Below are 20,984 nucleotides of genomic sequence, written 5' to 3'. Positions count from 1 at the left end.
ACAATAAAAAATCTACCTAGTTTTTTTAAAATAATTGACAAAATTACCTATAGTTTATATTATATCAAAAATAGTTTATTAATGTGTAAGGTATTTTATCATTTACTCTTGTTCGTAAGAAATTTTTTTTTAATTACCCTGTATAATATATATTACATTAGAAATAGACAATAGTAAAAATTATCTACAAAAGACTATACATATACAGGGATCTAAAGGGATAAGACATTGGCCGATTATTGATGTACATCCCCAATGATGATACACAAAATTACCCCTTCTGTAGATTTCAATTAGTGGTTGAAACGTTTGGACACTCAACTTAATGAACCAACCAATAAAAATCTAATAAAATATCCCAAACTTGTTGAGCCGACGAATAAGAAATCGTTATTATAAAACTTTGGAGACTAGTGTAATTAAACAGCTCAATGTCTCCTTTCTTCCTGATACACATATAAACGCATTCATATATATTTTTCTTATTTTTTATGTCTACACATTATGATAAGAATTAATGTATTTTCGTCTATCATTTTTGCTATAAAATATCCCATTAAGTTTTAAAAAATTGTATTTTCTTAGTTGTTAAAAAAAACACAAAATAATATTTTTTCAGTATGGCATCTTATTACAGACAGTTTTCCACGAATATTAAAACAAAAACTTTAAATTAATGTAAATTTTGTTAGCATGGCCTTCGGCCCCTAGGAGCTAACAAAACTGGTTTTAATTTAAATATCCGCGGAAAGCTGTCCCATGCGATAAATCACTTCCTCATAATTACTACTTTTTAATAAAATATATCCTTTATTTAGATTTCAAATTTCCCTTTCAAACCCCCTCCCCCCCATAGAATAAGGAGGAATAGAAGTGAAAACCCTAAATATTTCTGGGAAATTAGAAGAAATCTTTGACTTGCGCAGTAAAGACAATATTGCTGAAGTACAAATCACAATGACTAGTTGGACAAAATTGAAAAAAAAAATTATTTGTATCAAAGTCTAATAGATACTGTTAAATATTTGATTAAACCTTTGAAATTTAATTTCATATTGTGTTTGTAAGATTTATCTTTGAATATATTGCTGTCGTTTACAGTGGGTACTCTTTAAGATATTAGTGTTATAGAATGAAAACCACCGCTGTAATACACCGCTTGAGGTTGTTCCAGCATATGATGCTTGGTCATTTTAGACAAAATGAAAAGTTACTTTTAATGTACACCTTTTTTTGATAAGTATGATTGACCACGTTTATAATTTTTAAGGGTCAGCTAAATTGGTACTACCCCTCCCCCCCCCCCCTCCCCTACCTCAAGTTCATGTATGGATGTAGTTGCTAGTATGTATAATCAGCTGTTTGAAAACAGCATAGGAGCGAAACCTATCATATAAATGCTGAGACCAATAATTTTGGTACATTTTTGAAAAGAAAGTTGCTTACTTTTATTAAAATTTTTAAGGCTTTGCACATAAAATTCGATTTTAATCCATTGTGAATAGGGAAAGGAAAGGTCGAGGCTTGGCTACAAGGCTTTTAGTAAATTATTGCAAAAGGAATTTATTTTGAATATTTTTTCAGAATAATTACTTAAATCATGTGATTTACTAACAGCCTTGTAGCCGTTTTAGTCTTTCAAATGTTTCAATTTAGATTCAGGCTAGCCAGGCAGAATCTTCTACCTGGATTCTATTCTATACTTTAACTTCTTTGCTCCCCCCACCCATCTTTTAAGAATTATTAGGGATCTAAAGGGATAAGAAAATGGCCGATAAATTGATGTACATCTCCAATGATGGTACACAAAATTTCCACTTTTGTATACCTTTTACAACTTAATAAACCAACTAATCAAAATTTAATTTAAGTCCCCAAAGTTGTTGAGCCAACGAATAAGATAACATTATCATTAAACTTTGTAGTCTAGTATAATAAACAACCCATTGTTTCCTCCCTACCTGATTTCAACCCCTCTTCTGCTATTTTGGTTTTGAATTGATAACATAGACACGAATAAGGCAACGCAAGAAAACTTTTTTGCCTTTACAAATTTTATATAGGATATATTTTTTAGAATGTTTATTGCTATCACAAATCTTAAGGGATAAGACAATGGACGATAAATTGATTATTTATTGTATTACCCATTATGTGGGGTATAATCATTGGTGTACATCAAGATTTAATGAAAGTTGCCAACGAATGAGAATTCGTGTTTGGTGACTAATTCAATTTATACTCCCATGTCCCCTCCCTCCCAGGGTGCTATATAGTTAGTCTGCCTTTTGTATGCTTTTGTATTGTATACTTCCCCCCCCCCCCTTACTCATATATAATATTTAACCCTTATACAGGTTTTATTCTACTATGGGTGTGTTTTCAATTACGCATGTTTATTACATAAACAAAACAGCTAAAGCTATATTTTCTTACAGGAAGGGGGATATTTATTTTACTATACCCCCAAAGTTTTAAATTAACGTATTCTTATTCGTTTGCCTATCAACTTTGGGGACTTTTTGTTGAATTTGGATTGGTTGGTTCATTAAGTTGAGTGTCCAAAAGTTTCTAGTTGTACTCTAAATTTGGAGATGTAGAACAATTTATCGGCTATTGTCTTATCCCTTTAGATTCCTGTATTTTTTTAAATTCGAGGATTTTTTGAAAATATATTAGACGATTTTATAACGTTGCTGTAAAAAATTTCATAATTTTGTATGTTCACCTAACGGTGTATGATGAAAATTATAATAAGGGTATCTGGTTTGAATTATAAAGAGAGTCCAAAATATAATATTCTCAAAAGCAGAAGTTATTAGAGTGCCCAAAAGTCTTAAATTGGTTTAGGCATCTAAAGGGATAAGACAATGGCCGATAAATTGATGTACATCCCCAATGATTATACAGAAAATGGCCCCCTATGTAAATTAAAATAAGTACGTTTAAACACTCAACTCAAATCTATAGTCCACAAAGTTGTTATGCAAACGAATAAGAAAACATTATGATAAACTTTGGGGACTAGTGTAATAAACAGTCCATTGTCCTCTCTTTCTGCCTAAAACCATCATGAGAAGTGGTTAATTGCTTATCAATGTCAATAAAAATCCGTACTACTTTACATATGATGATAGTATTGAATAATTCTAGAAATATCAATCTTTAGTACGTAGACACTTCAACTTAATTTTAATATTTTAGACATTCTAGAAATTGGACTCTATTACATTTGCTGCCCAACGACTTCTGTAAGTCATCAAAAAAACCTTTTCATAAATACACAATAACACGGGAGGGAGGGAACATTGGGCTGTTTATTACACTAGTCCCCTAAGTTTTAAAATAACGTTTTCTTATTTCTTGGCTAAACAACTATGTACTTTAGTAAATTTTGATTGGTTGATTCACTAAGTTGAGTGTCCAAACGCTTCAACAACAAATTGTAATCTATTAAAGGGGTAATTTTGTGTATGATCATTGGAAATGTCCATCAATTTATCGGCAATTGTCTTATCCCTTTAGATCCATTCAAAATAAAACGAAGCAAAGCCATTCAAAAATAAGCTCAACTAAACATTCTTCAAATTTTATCTTATAAGACAAAGTTTTTTGAGGGCAAAATGGTTTTTATTCCAGTTGAATTATCTACCTATCCTCTATTTTTTATTTTTATAGTAAAGTCCATGTATTTACATTTTATTAAGCATAAATTATTCTTAAAATGGTCAAAGAATTTTAAATTGTTCAAATTTTAGCAAGCTATTAAACCTATGTAATTTTAAATCATTAAATACTATTTTTACAAAAAAAAAATTCTTTACAAAAAAATCAATGATTTTTTATCAATAAACCTTTTCTTAATGTTGCGCTTTTGATGTTTTTTTTTGGGGGGGAGGGGGGTTAATATACCCCCCTGTTCATGTCTAGTTTATGTGCCCAGGTGAAAATTTGAAAACTCAACGGGGGGTTACCAGCTCGCAACCATGGTTACAGGGATTGATCATATCACAAAATCTGATTTTGGTACCCAAAATGATCTTATTTATTCATTAGCATAACAACTTTGGGGACTTTTATTTAATTTTGATTGGTTGGTTCATTAAGTCGAGTGTCTAATTTGTTTCAAATTTGTAATCTACAGAAGGGGTAATTTAAAGGATGTATCGGTTAATGTCTTATACCTTTAGATCCCTGGAAGAGTATAGGTGCTCATACAGAATATATTAACATAATAACAACCTCACGGCAAATATCATTCCCCACCCAAGGTTTCTCGGACCCAGGAGCCGTGTTTATACTTTAGATCCGGAAAAGAAGTTGTATCAACTTTTTTTTTTATAGCTAGCCGGTTCTTTTAGTAAGTAGTAGATGTAAAATTTTTCATAGAATTCAGATATGCAATCGGTTTTTTTGTAGACCTCTTATTTTTTAAGTAATTTAAGTTTTTTAAAAAAATAATTAAGTCGGTTTTAAGGTACTAAAACGCAACAAAATAAAAGAAGAAAATGGCCAGTAAGAACAAAAATAGTAAGATCTTTAATTTGACACCTTACTTTTAAAATTCTGTTGAGTAATTATTGAATAAATCTATTTTTTTAACCTCGGTATAATAAAAACTTTAGACCTAAATATTTTCTCAAACAGACATAAAAAACATGGGTTCATATATACCTTCAGAATCAGAAAAATATTACGAATCCATTGTAAGCAAAATTGAAAAAAAATAAAAAATTAAAAAATTAAAGAAATGGCCAATTATTTTTTTTGTTCAGACAACACTGTTGTCTTCCCTTTTTTACCCCCTCTTTACCCCCTCTTTACCCCCTTCCCATTTTTATACTCAATTGAAGAATTAAGACGTTGCCTGTACAATATAATATGATATTTTCATATAATTCATTTTATTGTAGTTTATATACTATATTGTAAACTTTTTTTTCAATTTTGCTTACAATGGATTCGTAATATTTTTCTGATTCTAAAGGTGTATATAAACCCATATTTTTTTATTTGTGAAATAATAAAATTAAGTTCAAAGTTTTTATTCTCGTGGGTTAAAAAAAATCGATTTTTTCAATAATTACCTGACAGAATTGAAAAAGTAAGGTGTCAAATTAAAGATCTTACTATTTTTGTTCATAATGACCATTTTCTTTCTTTTTTTTGTTGCATTTTAGTACCTTAAAATCGACTTAATTTTTTTTTTTTTAAACTTAAATTACTTAAAAAATAAGAGGTCTACAAAAAAACCGATTGCATATCTGAATTCTATGAAAAATTTTACATCTACTACTTACTAAAAGAACCGGCTAGCTATAAAAAAAATAGTTGATACACCTTCTTTAGGCATGTTAGCATCGTCCTAACAATTTAAACCTTGCACAAGAAACATCATATTGTTACAACAGCACAAACTGTCCCTAAGCTAATTGATAAGACAATAGACATAAATTGATAACTATTTCCAAATGAGGATAAACAAAATTACCCTTTCTGTAGATTAACCTTATTTGATGAAAAGTTTGGGCACTACAAGTTATGAACCAACCAATCAAAATACAACAAAAGATTTTGACCCAAAGTGGTTATAAGACTTTGGGAACCAGTGTAATTTAGATTCCAATGTCTCAACCCCCCCCCCCCTATTGGGTAAATATCCCAAAAGGGCTCCTGTTTAAAAAAACCGACCCCCTTACTATGATAACAAGCTATTTAAACCCTTCCGTCCACAATTTATATTTCTCTAGCTAAAATGGGGGGGGGGGGGTGGAGAGGAGGCGAAGAAAAAATATTTGTTTTTACTTTTTCCGCCAATCAAAAACTAAGAGATCCAATTAGGTAGAAAAATGAGTTTTGAACCCCATAAGTTTAATGGCTTATTTTTCAAATATTTCATTGCTATCTTTGATTTGATCTTTTTTATGTTATTCTTAATACAATGTACGGATTAACATATTTTAAAGATAGACATTCAAATAAAAAACATGTTTTTAAAGACTTAAATTAACAAGATATTTACAATTTTAAAATTAATTTTTCGTAGTTATTATATCATATAAACAAAAGTATGTGGTCCTGAAAATAACGCCATGTTGATAATATGTCATCCATATGATAAGTCACAATGGTATCCAAACTTTTATATGAAAAAAAACTTTGGGTATATTTATTGAATTTTGATTTGTTGAGTAATTTTGTTAAATGTATATCAATTTATCATCCATCGTCTTGTCCCTTAAGATCCATTATATCAACTAATTTCAAGTCATAGACGGACAGATGGACGTACTGACGTTTCAATTTTTAAAGTAGCTGCGCCTCTAAAAAGGATTCCAGACATATGAATAAAAGAAATTGATAATATAACACAAAAATAGGATCTATAATAAGTGGATATTATGACAGGAGAATTTTTGTCTTCAATTTAGGTTGCTACTATAGTCCTCTGATATTGGTCAATACGTGACTCCATAGTTAGGGGATGGGATGGAGGGTATCTTTACATTAGCCAGCTTGAAGAAACATTCTTTCAGGATATGCAAGAATCTCTCACAATATCCACGTATTATACATCCATTGGTTACAAAAACAGGATATTCGCTTCTTTAATTCACCCCCCCCCCACACTTCATCCTTTGACAGAAATATTTTTAATACCCGCCCCCTTAAAAACGTCCCCCGCCCACCGTTATTGTATTATTATTATTATTGAAATGAAAGCAATCCCCTCCCCCTAGAATTTTCAATGGGTGTATATTCACTTCCACGCATTAACAAATCATCAGAACCGCAAATTCCAGTATGGCTTCGAAACCGATTAATATACGCTGGATTTGAACCGGTTTTAAGCCACACTGAAAAATCGTGAATCATATTACAACATTTTTCCACGAATATCAAAATGAAAATCATAAATCAATATCAGATTTGTTAGCCCGAGCCTTCGGTCTCTCGGAGGTAACAAAACTGGTTTTAATCTTATTTTTTTTAATATCCACGGAAACCTGTCTATAATAAGATGCGATAAATAACTATTACAATGAACAATTCAGGGATCTTAAGGGATAAAAGCATTGGACACATTAATGTACACATTCATTATGATGATAAACAAAATTACCCCTTCTGTATATCAAAGTATTGGCTGAAAATTTTAGACACTACCTACTAGTTTGAATTCAAGGAAAGTACCCAAAGTTACAGTGCAAAAACTTTGGGTACCACTGCAACATTCGGAAGTGAATACACACACACAGAAATATTTGTATGATAGATGTGATGTCGGCTCTTGTAAGAGATTATATATTCACTGTTTTTTTTGTCTGTTTTATTTCAAAATAAAATTTATGTATAATTGTTATTTCTATAGCAAAAATGACACTTAAAATTTAAAAAAATGGGACTCTTATTGATTTATTCAGACATCTTTTCGCTGGAGCGAATGGGATCTTATTATCATATAGTCTTCTCTTTTGTTCTTGGAAGGTTTTAATCTATTTACCTCCCAATTGAGTAACCTCCCCCCCTTTTATCTTTTTTAATTAAATGTTTATCTGTCTGTCTGTTTGTTTGCATAAAAAAAATTATCATTTTCAAAGCACAAAGAGCTTTCTCGTATCGTTTGTCTGTCTATCTGTCTGTTTGTTTGTCTGTCTGTATGTATGTATTGATATTAATAGGATTAAAGTATTATAACTCATGCCTAAACTGGTAGTTACTCCCCCCGCATGGATAGATACTCAACAGATCTATAGGATAGATGTACATATATACATACAACTACCTTCCTTTCATTTTCAAAGACCTCTCGTCTGCTTCTAAATTATTTTCTGCTACTTGGCTGTGTTAATATAAACGACACCATTAGTTGATTTTCAATGACCCAATAGAAAAGTAGCACAAGGTGGTTGCGATGGGGAGATACAGTTATTTAATCCTTTCTCCCTCTAGTGTTTTACTCTATTTTACTGACGGACGGACAGACAAAGTGTATCAAAGAGTTGCTTCAAATAAAAATAAAATCAAAAATATGATTAGATCTTATTTGATCAAATAGCAGAAAACCATTCCCTAGTTGTGTTATATATAAGAAGAAGCTTTAACTCTTGAATTGAACAATTGGATTACTCAATTCTTCAGGGTTATAGGGACATGACAAGGGGCTATATATTGATGTACATCTCCATTGATGATTCACAAAATACCCCTTCTGCAGATTAAAATTAGTGGTTGAAACGTTTGAACACTCACTTAATGAAACAATCAATCAAAATTCAGTGAAGACCCCAAAGTTGTTTAGCCAACGAATAAGAAATCGTTATTATAAGACTTTGGGGACTAGTGTAATAAACAGCCCATTGTACTCTCTCTCTCTCTCTGAATTGGATTACTCAATTCTCCAGAGCTGTAGGGACATGACAATGGAATATAAATTTCTCAGGAATCCAGTGATAGGACTATAAAAGATAAATAAATCCTCTCAAATATATCCTTATATAAAAGTAACAGGATATCTATGTGTTTGTGTCTATTTATCTGTATCGAATGAGCTCGCTAACAACTGAACCGATATGGCTCTCCTTTACAATGTAGCTTCTCATATGTCCTTGGAAGTCTAATAATTATTTTAGGGGAGGGTACCGCCACCCTCCCAAGAGAAATTGCCCTTAGTAGAATAATTGCACCCTTGATCATTTCGTACTTTTTCTTTTTAAACTATATTGAAAACGCCCCTAGAGACCTCTAGGGGCGCAACCGCTAGTCTTTAATATTTGATTTTAAATCCCCTTTTTGAATATATATCTTATATTTGTCGATTATCTGTAAAACCTATGATTATATTCATATTAAAACTTTTCCAAGGATTTTCAAAATATTAAAAACTTTGTAACGTAGAAGGGTTTTTTTGTTTGTTTGAAAAACTGTTTTGTTTCTAAATCTTTTATAGTATTGTGCAGAACAGGGTTGAATCTAGCGAACTAGTTATTTATTACATCGTATTATAGACAGCTTTCCGCAGAAAGCAAGACTGACAAATCTTATATTAATTTTATAATGTCAATAGAAAATTGTCTGTAATACGATTCTATACATGATTTTAAAGTTTCCTGCGGAAATAAATCGGATTTAGAGCCATACTGGAAATACTAATTACAGTATTTAATGTTAAATGAATAAAATACTTGTTTCCTTTAATTGTTAAATACCTTCCTCCCAATTTTTAGTAGCGAAGCTACTCTATGATTTGGATCTTTTTTATACTTTGGACACTATCATTTTAATCTATATAATATAAATTTTGTTTATCGAACACTTTTTGTAATTTATTGTCCATTGTCTTATCCCGTAAGATCCCTACAATAGAAATAATTATAAATCTTTATCCTATTATACAAAGTAGTAAGCTTTTTCTTTGTCTGAAGCTTAAGATCTTATTAACCATTGAACCGATTTGGTTCTCCTTTTCAGTAAAGCTTCTTATAGGTGTTGTGGTGGTTTTAGGCTATTTTTCTGCCCTTCCATAACCCTTTAAATATAGAGCCCCGGGATTCTAGGAGCTAGTATTAATAAAAAAAATATGAAGTTTGGAGGCAAAAAAATTCTTGGGGTGCAATATCCCCATCCTTGTCAAACTAATGAGGGTTAATTATCCATTCGTTGACTTGATAATTAAATAATTAGTCATTTGATCCTTAGTAGTATTTTTTATAATTATTAGTTACAAATTATCATTAAACAAAAAGAAATAATAAACAAGGATGACAACATCAATAGAATCGACGCTAAAATCAAACAGTATGATTTAAATGGATGTACGGAGTACCTGGTAATTACTATAGAGTTGCTACTCTTTCTAAATCGTACCAAACTATTAAAGGAATCATCATGCAAAGTTTCAAATCGATAGGACAATTGTAACATATCAAAATTTACGATATCAGATATCTGTTAAGGACAACCGAACCTGTTTATAGAAAATCTTCGCTTTTAACAAGGAAATTTATTTGTCCATAAGTAGTGCAACATAGACAAGCTATAGGACAAACGGACAGACATGCCATATTTATAAAAAAAGGTTCGCTACTAATAAGCAAATGTCTTGAAAACTGCTTATTATTTTGTATGGTAGTTGTTTTTACGTTTTTATACTAAATTTTAGTCAAGAATGGAGGGATGGGACAATGGGCGATAACTAATTCCCCCTCCAAATTTGTGTGTGTTAAGTTTGCAATGTGTAGCTTATAATTACACTGGGAGGGGGGGGGGTGGTGGTATTAATTTAAGTACATCTGACTATTCCCTTCTTCCCTGGTTTTAACTGAGGAAGTTTATGAAAATTGCTTCTTTTGAAGTAGTTTAGTTTAAACACTAAGCTGTAATATAGCTAGCATAAAAATGCCTAAAAGGCGGTGCTACCATTTCTAAAAATCTGTTTTCGTAAGAAAATAGATTTTTATTATCATTTTTGGCTATCATAGTAAAATAATATTATTATTCCTGTTAAAATAAATAATAATTTCAAAACATAATGATTTTGAGCCTTTTTCACATAAAATTTGTATGGGAAAAATTGTCTTTTTAACTTAATTTTTGAATTGGCGATTCCTAAGAAAATCAAAACACCATAATAAACATTGCATAGAATAATTTTAAAAGTTTTACGACTGAACTTTGTATGGTAATAAAATCTATATGTGCAATTAAAAAAGTTAATTATTTATAAAATTGAAGCACCTCTCTAAGTTATAAGAAGTCACATTAACTAGCGGAAATCGTTTGTGTTCAAATGGGATAAACTTGCTCAAAATGTTCCTTCAACTAACTTATTTTGGGGGTTACGCCCCTAGAGGCCTTTAGTTGCACTTTATGTGGGGGTGGGAGGCTGAAGTTAACCCCCCACCCGTTTAATTTTAATTTTTTAATTTAAAAAAAAATTTGGGAAGGGTATAATTTTTTATAGCCCATTTTTCTTGGGAGATTGTTGTACCCAACAGTTGTAAACCTTCCCAGGACCTATGAGAAGCTACATTGTAAAGGAGATAAACATCGGTTCAACAGTTGACAAGATCTTTTAGTACACACAGACAGACATCTTGTTACTTTTATATCAGGATGAAGGCTTTAACCAGTGGGATGTCTGTCTATTTGTTTGCGGAACTTTTAATGGAAGCTTTAAATTTGAGGGTTCTTCTAAACCACCTATCCGTAAAAACAGTATTTCAAGTTCATTAATATAGAGAAAAATAGAGAAAAAAGTGACAAGAAAAAGAGAAGAAAAAAAAGATATCTCCAATTCTTGTCTTCTAAGAAGTTTGGTTGTGAAAAAAAAGTTTCTTCGTAAAAATTGACATTACAGTAAAATAGGAAAAAGTTCGGCCTTCTCACTTTTTCTATCTCTCTCCTTTCCTTTTCTCTCTCTCTTTTTCTTTCTCTCTTTCTTTCTTTCTCTTTCTATATTTCTTGATGACAAGGTGGTAAAAATAAGGGCTCGGCACCCGCAGATCAAAAGTTTACTCTAAACTTGTTTCTAAAATGCTAATCTACAAATACAATTAGCATTTTTGAGTTTGATTTTATTGTCGAACAAGCAGCGGCTGCCGAGCCATCATAAAAATTGCTGAGGGGAAATATTTAATCATAATGGTTCAAGCAAATGCCTTTAAAGTTAGAGAGAGAAAGAGAGAGGGAGAAAAGAGAGAGAGGGAGAGAGAGAGAGAGAGAGAGAGAGAGAGAGAGAGAGAAAGAGAGAGAGAGAGAGAAAGAAAGAGAAAGAAGTAGATAGATAGAAAGAGAGAGAGATAGAGAGAGAGAGAGAATGAAGGAAAGAGTAATTTCAAGAAAAAATACAATATCCCTTTTTTTATATTTTGCACCCTCCCCCCACCCTTCTTCTAAAACACCCAATATACTTCCACAAGTAAAGTACCCATTGTTTTTGGGTCAACAAATAAGATAAAACTTTGGGTACCAGTGTAATCTTCAGTCAAAGTACCTCCATGATCCTTTTCTCGTGCTATGCCTACATCTATGTAAGAGAAGATATGGAGGGGGGGGGGGTGTAGTGAAGCTTCCCATGAAAAGGAAAATGCGCCAGTGAGTGCCGAGAGAGAAAGAGTCGGAAGTGAGGTTAACATTTTATTTTACTACCAGCAGCAATTACAGAGATATTTATTCTCAAAATAAAACTGTTCATAAGATTAAAATTAAGACATACTTATTCAAATTTTATAGTTTTGGGACTTTTGTTGAATTTTATTGGTTAGTTCAAAATGTTAGTGTTCCAACTTTTAAACCAGTGAGTTTTTTCTATAGAAGGGGTAATTTTAAGTATCATCATTGGGGATGTATCAATTAATCGTCAATGGTCTTATCCCTTAATTATCAAGATTCCATATCCCTATCCTAAGTTCTGATGTTCTACAGCGGAAATCTTAGGTTAACTTTTACCTAGTATATACAACACACATTGGATATAATATACGTGGATATATTACCTAGTATATACAACACACATTGGATATAATATACGTGGATATATTACCTAGTATATACAACATACATTGGATATAATATACGTGGATATATTACCTAGTATATACAACATACATTAAATATAATATACGTGGATATATTACCTAGTATATACAACATACATTGGATATAATATACGTGGATATATTACCTAGTATATACAACATACATTGGATATAATATACGTGGATATATTAACAGGGGAAAATTTATCGTCAATTTAGCTTGATAATATGACAACAGATCTATAGTATAGATGTATATACAGACAACTACCTCCCTTCCTTTTTGAAAGACCTCTTTCGTCTGCTTCTAAACTATTTTCTGCTACTTGGCTGTGTTAATATAAGCGACACCATTGGTTGATTTTCAATGACCCAATAAAAAGGTTGCACAAGGCGGTTGCGATGGGGAGATACAGTTATTTGGCCCTTTCTCCCTCTAGTGTTTTACATATGGACCTGATTTATTGGTCAGTTCGTTCATCTAATAGAAGGGGAGTGGGTGGAATGAGGGTATCGTTATTTTGGCAAGCTGCGAGTATCACTTTATTACATCCAAGTAATAATATATCCATTATATACACACAGAGATATTACTGCCATAGTATTCCTTTTAAACAGCTAATTTTATTGGCTTATTTTAAGTTTTCCTTTTTACATCACCAATGATGATAAACTAAAAAACACCTTTTGCATATTTGGTAAAGTATTGGATAAAAAGAATTTTTAACCAAACAATCAAAGTACCCAAAGTTTTTAAGATAACGTGGTTATAAACTTTGGGCACCAGTGTTATTTACAGGCCAATGCTCCCACCCCTCCCTGCTTATTGTCGACATAATGCATTGCTATTTTATTGTCGACAAGTTTATTTGCGAATTTGATGGGACACTTTTTTACTGCAATGTTATATGAGTGTAAAGACAAGTGTGCATTCGTTTCCGCATAAGAATTACATTAAAGGGATCTAAAGGGATAAGACAATGGCCGATAAATTAATGTAGATCCCTAATGATGATACACAAAATTACCCCTACTGTCGATTACAATAAGTGGTTAAAACGTTTTAACACTTAACATAATGAATCAACCAATCAAAATTCAAAAGTCCCCAAAATTGTAAAGCCAACAAATATCAAAACGTTATTATAAAACATTAGAGACTAGTATAATAAACAGCCCGTTGTCCCCAATCTGGTCTTATTACGAATAAAACACTATGCAGATTTTAAAATATACGGAATTCTATGCACACTATAAAGTATATGTATCTTGATTCTTGTAAAGTTTTTACTTAAATCATTTTTTACTTTATTCTATGAGTTGAGAAAATCTGCACTTTTTAGATATTTTAAAGGACTAATTTTATAGCCTAAAACCTTCCAATGATCAAAACTGATTGTCTAATAAATTTAGAATACCAACTTTTGGGTATTTTTGTTGAATTTTAATTAGTTGGTTCATTAAGTTGAGTGTTCAAATGTTTCCATTATAATCTACAGAATTAATAATTTTGTGTATCATCATCGGTAAGGAACATCAATTTATCAGCCATTGTCTTATCCTCTCAGATCCCGGAAAAAAATAAAGAATGATTTTTATCGTGAAAAAGTGGAAATGGGGTACTTTGTACTACAACCAGAAAAGATAGACTGATAAAAATCAAACATTTTTCTCTTTTCATATCAGTAAGAAATGAAATATTTTTCAAGTAGGGCTTTAAAACTTATTTATATCAACTGGATTAGAACCGTTTCCGAGTCATACTAAACAATCATGTATAACAATTTTCAACAAATAGTAATACTAGCTTTGATGGCTTGGGCCTTCGGACCGTCGCGTCAACAAAACAGGAATTTTTCATTTTATTATCCCCATATAGCTTTCTATAATTTGAATACTTTCTGCTCTTATAAGTGAAAATTTATATGAACTGAGATGGGCTCCTACTCCAAGACTTTACTTTGTTGTCCATCCGTCTGTCTGTTCTTATATTTAAAAGTTACACAATCATCTTGTTTTTAAATTTCTTCCCCCATTTTGCAAAATTACGCATTTCTGGACAGATCTGACCTTGGTAAATATATTTGCGGGGTGTGTAATCACTTCCGCATATTATAAAATTATCATAGTTTTTCATACTCGCAATAAGGCATATGCTGTCTGTGTTTGTGTGTGATTGTGTCTGTCTATCTGTACCGTATGATCTAGCAAACCGATCAGCCGATATGGTTCACCTTTACAATTTAGCTTCTCATAAGTTCTGAAAGAGTTTTTTAAACCTCATAAATTTGTTTACTTAAAAAATTTAGAGGCAGCGGTCGACTTCATCCCCCCTTCCCCACCTCAAGTGCCCTTAGCAGGGTTTCGGATCCGGATCCGGATCCGCAAGGATCCGCATATTTTGAGTCCAAGGATCCGGATCCGGATCCGCAAAAAAAATGCGGATCCGGATCCTTAGACTCCAAAAAATGCGGAAAAATGGAAAAATCTACCTAAATTTATAAAAAATCTCAGACATTCTCTTGATGAGAGCCAATCTTTAAGGTTTAGGTTCAGACTTGAAAATTAAAAGTATTTTTGACTTCGAACTAAAGAATAAATTTTTTTTGAAAAATTTGGTGATTTTATTTTTATTGTCAAAGATCCGGATCCGGATCCGGATCCGCACTGACCAAATTTTGAGGATCCGGATCCGGATCCGCATAAAATCAATGCGGATCCGAAACCCTGGCCCTTAGAGGAAGGATCAGTTTGTGCTGTTGTAATAATATGCGGATGTGATAGAACACCTATGTTTGTGTGGTCCTTCATGTTTCTCATGTTTCAGGGATATTAAGGGATAAGACAATGGATGATATAAATCTATATACATCCACAATGATAATATACAAGATTACCCCTACTGTAGATTAAGGTTAGAACTACCAAGAACATTAAGTAAAAGTACCCAAAGTTTATGCGCTAATTAATAAGATAAAACTTTGGGTACCAGTGTAATTAAAAGCACATGGTTCCCTCCCTCCCTGACATTTTTAGATTTTCTTTTAATGTTTTATTTAACTTTTTGCAAATGTGAAGAGATATCAGGAGAAGAGATATTTAAGTTTGTATCAAACATCTAGCTAAAGATGGAGAGAGAGAGAGAGAGAGAGATAATGAGAGAATGAGAAAAGGGTGGATGAAAAATAAGAGAGAGAGAGATAGAAAGAGAGAAAGAAAGAGGGAGAGAAATAGACAGAAAGAGAGATAAAATAGAGAAAGAAAAAGAAATCGAAAGAGAGAAATTATAAGAAAGAAAGAAAGAGGGAGAGAGAGAGAGAGAGAGAAAGAGAGAGAGAGAGAGAGAGAGAGAGAGAGAGAGAGAGAGAGAGAGAGAGAGAGAGAGAGAGAGATAAAATAGAGAAATATAGAAAGAGAGCAAGAGAAAAAGAGAAATCAAGAGAAAGATTTTTTGGATAGGCCTCCAGGTTCCGGAGCTCCAGGCCTCCAGGTCCTCTCTGTACAGGTAAAAATGAAAAAAAAAAATTTTTTTTTGAAGAGTTAGAAGTTAACTTATGAAACAAAATATGCGTTTTTTTCTTCAAATATGTGAATAACATTCAAAATTATGCATATTTTGTTTCATAGGTTGACTTCTAACTCTTCAAAAAAAAATTATCTTTTTAATTTTTACCTGTACAGAGAGGACCTGGAGGCCTGGAGCTCCGGAACCTGGAGGCCTATCCAAAAAAATCTTAAAACTTGGGAAAATTCATCATATAAGAATGATTTTATCCCTAATAACCTATCCTCTCAGTCCAAAGATAAAGCCTATACTCCCTGTTTACGCAAATGTGTCAAAACTTCCCCCCCCCTTATTGTTTCGTCTACAATTTTTTGTCCGTCTGTCTGTCCGTACGGCAACATGGATCTTAAGGGATAAGACAATCGCCAATTTATTGATGTACATCCCCGATGATTATACACAAATCTACCCCCTTCTGTATGTAAGTTAAAATTATTTGTCTAATCGTTTAGACAACTTAATGAACCAACCAACAAAATTAGATAATAGTTCCAAAAGTTATTGAGACAAAAAATTAGAAAACGTTATTATAAAACTTTGGGGACTTGTGTAATAAACAGCCCTTTGTCCTCTAACTCCCTGTACGGCATCAAAATTACTTCATGCATATGAATGGTTTTCTTAGATGCTATTTAATATAGTTGTCTAAAATATCCTATTTCTATTACTAATAAACAGTTTGTAACTCACTTTGTCCATGTGTCTTCATTTAAAGATATAAAACGCATTTTTAATGTTTTTTTAGGTTTGGTTAAGTGATTCGTAAGTCTCTTTTTACGTACGAGTAAAAATATCGAATAGCCATACATAAATCATCATAACGGTATTTAAAGAATTTAAAAAGCCTACATTTAAAATTTAAATGGCTTATTTTCAAGGGGACGCCAATAAAAAATTTTATTGACGGGGGGGGGGGGGGGCAGGGTTCATCTTTTATGTCTTGCCTCTGACTGTGTACGTGTCTGTATGAAGCTAAAATATGATCAAACTTGCTTTAATAGGTGTGCTTACATTTTATATTATAACATTAAAATTTGTACATTAGGTTTGATTCGGTAATAAGTCTTTAGTATAGAAGCTTCTCTATAATTCACTTTGTATGTACGTCCGTCAGTCTCTCAGTCCGTAACGCTAAATGGGGGAAATAAGATTTATTAAAGCATATATTAAAGCTAGACCTCTGTTTTTTTTTATATATTTGGGTTCAAGCCAAAACTCCACTACTTTATTTTATGGGAAAAAATTTGCAAAATCTTTTCTTTATGAAAAACTGAAAATTTTCTACAGACAGACAAAACAAGATGTAGAAGCCCCCTCGCATTTTGATATTTATTAATATTATAGCATGTATTTAAAGTCTTTTTGAGTGGTTTTAAGCTATATTTTAGACAAAACAAATGTATCAGCACCCTCCCATTTTGATAAGCATGTATTTGAAGTCTTTTTGAATGGTTTTAAGCTATTTTTTAGACAAAACAAATGTATCAGCACCTCCCCATTTTGATATTTATTGACATTCTAGCATGTATTTGAAGTCTTTTTGAAATCTCATCCCCAACGATACTTCAAAGGCTTAGAAATCCAGGAACTTAAAGGATATATAAATGGAAAATTATTTTCCATTTTTAAACTGTTTTAAGTGCTATATAAGTCTTTGATTCTCAACTATGTATGTAAGTCTTTAATTTCTGTATGTAACTTTATAATTGCGTAGTTTTATAATTTCCATTTATAGCTTAAACAAGCCACCAAAGAAATCCTTTTTAAAAAGTAGTAAGGTCTTAAGAATTCAATAACTACTGAAAAGTTTGATAAATCCATTTTAGGGAAGCTTCACACAGGTCCTTGGATTGTTTTAGGCTATTTTATTTAAAGATCCTCTAGATGATAGATGATCTGTCACTAATTATCATACTATAATCAAAATCAAAAGGCTTGATTTTTGTCAAGTCTAGCCAGGGTAGAATCAGACTCATTTAAAATGTCTCTTAATCCGTGAATAGATCAGAGAAAAATATACATATAGATATCTGTCTCTCATCTCAACACAACTTGTTGGATTTTATAATATTATATTCGCGGATTTATATTCTCTTACCTACTTTTAAGCCCTTTTTTCTCAAAAAAAAGTCTTAGTTTTTAGATATCTTAATATTTAAAGCAACAAGGTTCTTATTTGTTTTTCTGTTCAGACCTTATTAACCACTGAACCGATTGAATAATCAATTTTTAGTGAAACTTCTGTCGTGGTTTAAACAAAATTTTTTTTCTTCATATTTTGATTTGATTAAATTGCTTATAATTTGTCTGTGTTTGATATATTTCATATTTGCAGTTATTTTCCAGCAATTTTCCTCTTTGAAAATTCAAACATTTTTAAAATCAGGTAACTTATACCTATTTATTTTTATAGATGGTCTTAGGCAATTTTCCTGCCTCCTATCTTACCCCCTAAAATGAAGATCCACTAGATGATATGGGCGCATTCGCTGGTTTAAATGTAAGAATAGTTATAGATGAATAATCGTTACATACATACAGACAGACAGACATATTAAGTTAGGAAAGCTACTCTTAAAATAATTAGCCAATCTAAATCTAAATATTCTATGCCTTTTGTCCTAAATATATTGTTTCAGTAATTTTATATCAAAATGGTTTAGGCTAGGCAAAATGCTGGGATCTAAAGGGATAAGACAATGGTTGATTATCCCAATGATGATACACAAAGCTACCCCCTCTATAGATTATAATTATTGGTTGATACGTTTGAGCATTCAACTTAATGAACCATCCAATCAAAATTTAATAATAGTCCCCAAAGTTGGTAAGCCAACGAATAAGAAAACGTTGTTATAAAACTTTGGGGACTAGTGTAATAAACAGCCCAATGTCCCCGTTCTCCCTGGAAAAATGCCTAATATAAGCTAGCAATACTTAAAAATTTGTGTCAATATTTTAGACCTATTTTCTTTGATCAAAATATGCAATAAATTTATGAAAATTCATATTTATAAAGCAATAGAATAAAGCTTCGAAACCGATTAATATCCGGTGGATTAAAACCGGTTCTTAGCCATACTGAAAAAGCATGTTTAGCATCGTATTACAGACAATTTTCCACGAATATTAAATAAAAAAATAATAAAAATAATACCAGATTTGTTTTTATTTAAATATCCGCGGAAAGCTGTCTATAATATGATACGTTATACAATTGTAATAAATTGCTATTGCATAAATGCATTAAAAAATCTACTAAAAACTTTTATAAAAAATATTTTAATTATTTTGCATGATAAAAATTGGATGTTTGTATTTGAGGGGGGCAATTAATTTCTTCTAGTAATTAATGGCAATTAACAGCAAAAGTATGAATTTTTAATTAGGTTCCACGATAGGCCGTTTTATAAAGGATCTTTTTTGATAAATAAATGGTTTTATACATAGTTTTAAGCATGTTTTAGGATATTTTTGATGAAAAAATACAGGGAAAATAAAAAATCTACCCTTAACGGACCCTGTCTGTAATTTTCAGGGATCTTAAGATATAAGACAATGAATGAACTAACCAAACAAAGTTCAATAAGGTACCCAAAGTTTGTAAGCCAAAGAATAAGTTAACTGGGTTATAAAACTTTGGTTACCAGTGTAATTTACAGTCCAATATCCCCTCCCTCCCTAATAATATAGATGACAAATGAAGATATGTTTTGCAGTCATTAATAAATATATTTAGTAGGGTAATTAAAATATACACTAGCAATTCATTAATATTTCAAACATTTTCAACAATAATATAAGTTATAGTGAATTGAGCTATCCTCTCTCAAAATAGTTATAAACCTTTCCTGGACATATAGGAAGCTTCACTTTAAAAGAGAACCATATTGGTTCAGCGGTTAGCGAAATTTTTCGGTAAAACACATATAGTAGATTTAGTCTTTTTGTGGTTTTAAGCTACATTTCTTCCCCTCCCGAAAACAGAATCGCTAGATGTCCACGAATAGTAAATTGAAGCATTATATAATTGACTATTTATAATCCAGCGGATAAAAATCAGTTTCGAATCCATACCAGTGGAAAATGGTTGCCTTACCTGTTATTGTGTAACATCAGTTGCTTCAAATTCGGGGTGTCCTGAAAAAAAAGATTATTAAAAATTTTAGATATTTTTGAATAATAATTTTGAAGAAAAGGGGTGTCAACACCCCTCTTAAATCGAAATAAGGAAGGACTTCCCCTTTTCTTCATTCTTACAAGGTTTACCCCCCCCCCCCCCCCACCACCTCCTGGTGAATCTCTGTGCACTGCACACCAAGGGATCTAAAGGGATAAGACAATGCCAAATTGGTGTACAACTCGAATGATGCAGAATCACCCCTTCTGTACATTAAAATTAATGGTTCAAACCTTTGAACACTCAACTTAATGAATCAATCAAACAAAATTCAAAGTTGTTGAGCCAACGAATAAGAAAACATTATCATAAAACTTTGGGGACTAGTCTAACAGCCCTGGTGCACATGGTGCACACCTCAAGTTTGAATATTTTGTAACTAATAAAATAAAGTGTAATGGATGGAAATAAAGTAAATTTGTTTCTTTATTTTTGCCAACAAGTTACATTTACTCTTGTATTTTGTGAATATACAGTGTGTTCAAAAAATAAAAGCTTTACCAATTTTCTTGGATAATATTTTGAATTTTTAATAGATGGATAATTGTAAAGAATATATATTAATTTTTGTGAGGTATTTTCAGAAAATCAGTGATTTAATTTTTATTTTTAAAATCAGTTGATAAAAAAGAAATGGAATATCAATACTCTTTTTGAGTAAAGTAACCGAAGTACCAAAGAACATTCTAAAAATTTTTTA

At 31.6% G+C, this 20,984-nt stretch overlaps 1 protein-coding gene across 1 annotated transcript in view; it reads right to left on the bottom strand.

Annotated features, from left to right (window-relative positions):
- The window catches only part of LOC145306247 (toll-like receptor Tollo), a 176,995-nt gene that overhangs the window by 97,632 nt on the left and 58,379 nt on the right, over window positions 1-20,984 (bottom strand). The window contains exon 7 of the mRNA XM_080148310.1: window positions 20,204-20,244. Within this exon, the coding sequence (XP_080004436.1) occupies window positions 20,204-20,244 (41 nt within the window). The remainder of the gene's footprint in view (window positions 1-20,203; window positions 20,245-20,984) is intronic.

Source organism: Acartia tonsa, chromosome 14, assembly GCF_053477335.1.
Source record: "Acartia tonsa isolate MP-2025a chromosome 14, ASM5347733v1, whole genome shotgun sequence".
NCBI lineage: Eukaryota > Metazoa > Arthropoda > Copepoda > Calanoida > Acartiidae > Acartia > Acartia tonsa.
Note: the sequence above shows the minus strand (reverse complement) of the source record. Positions and strands in the feature narration are given on the sequence as shown.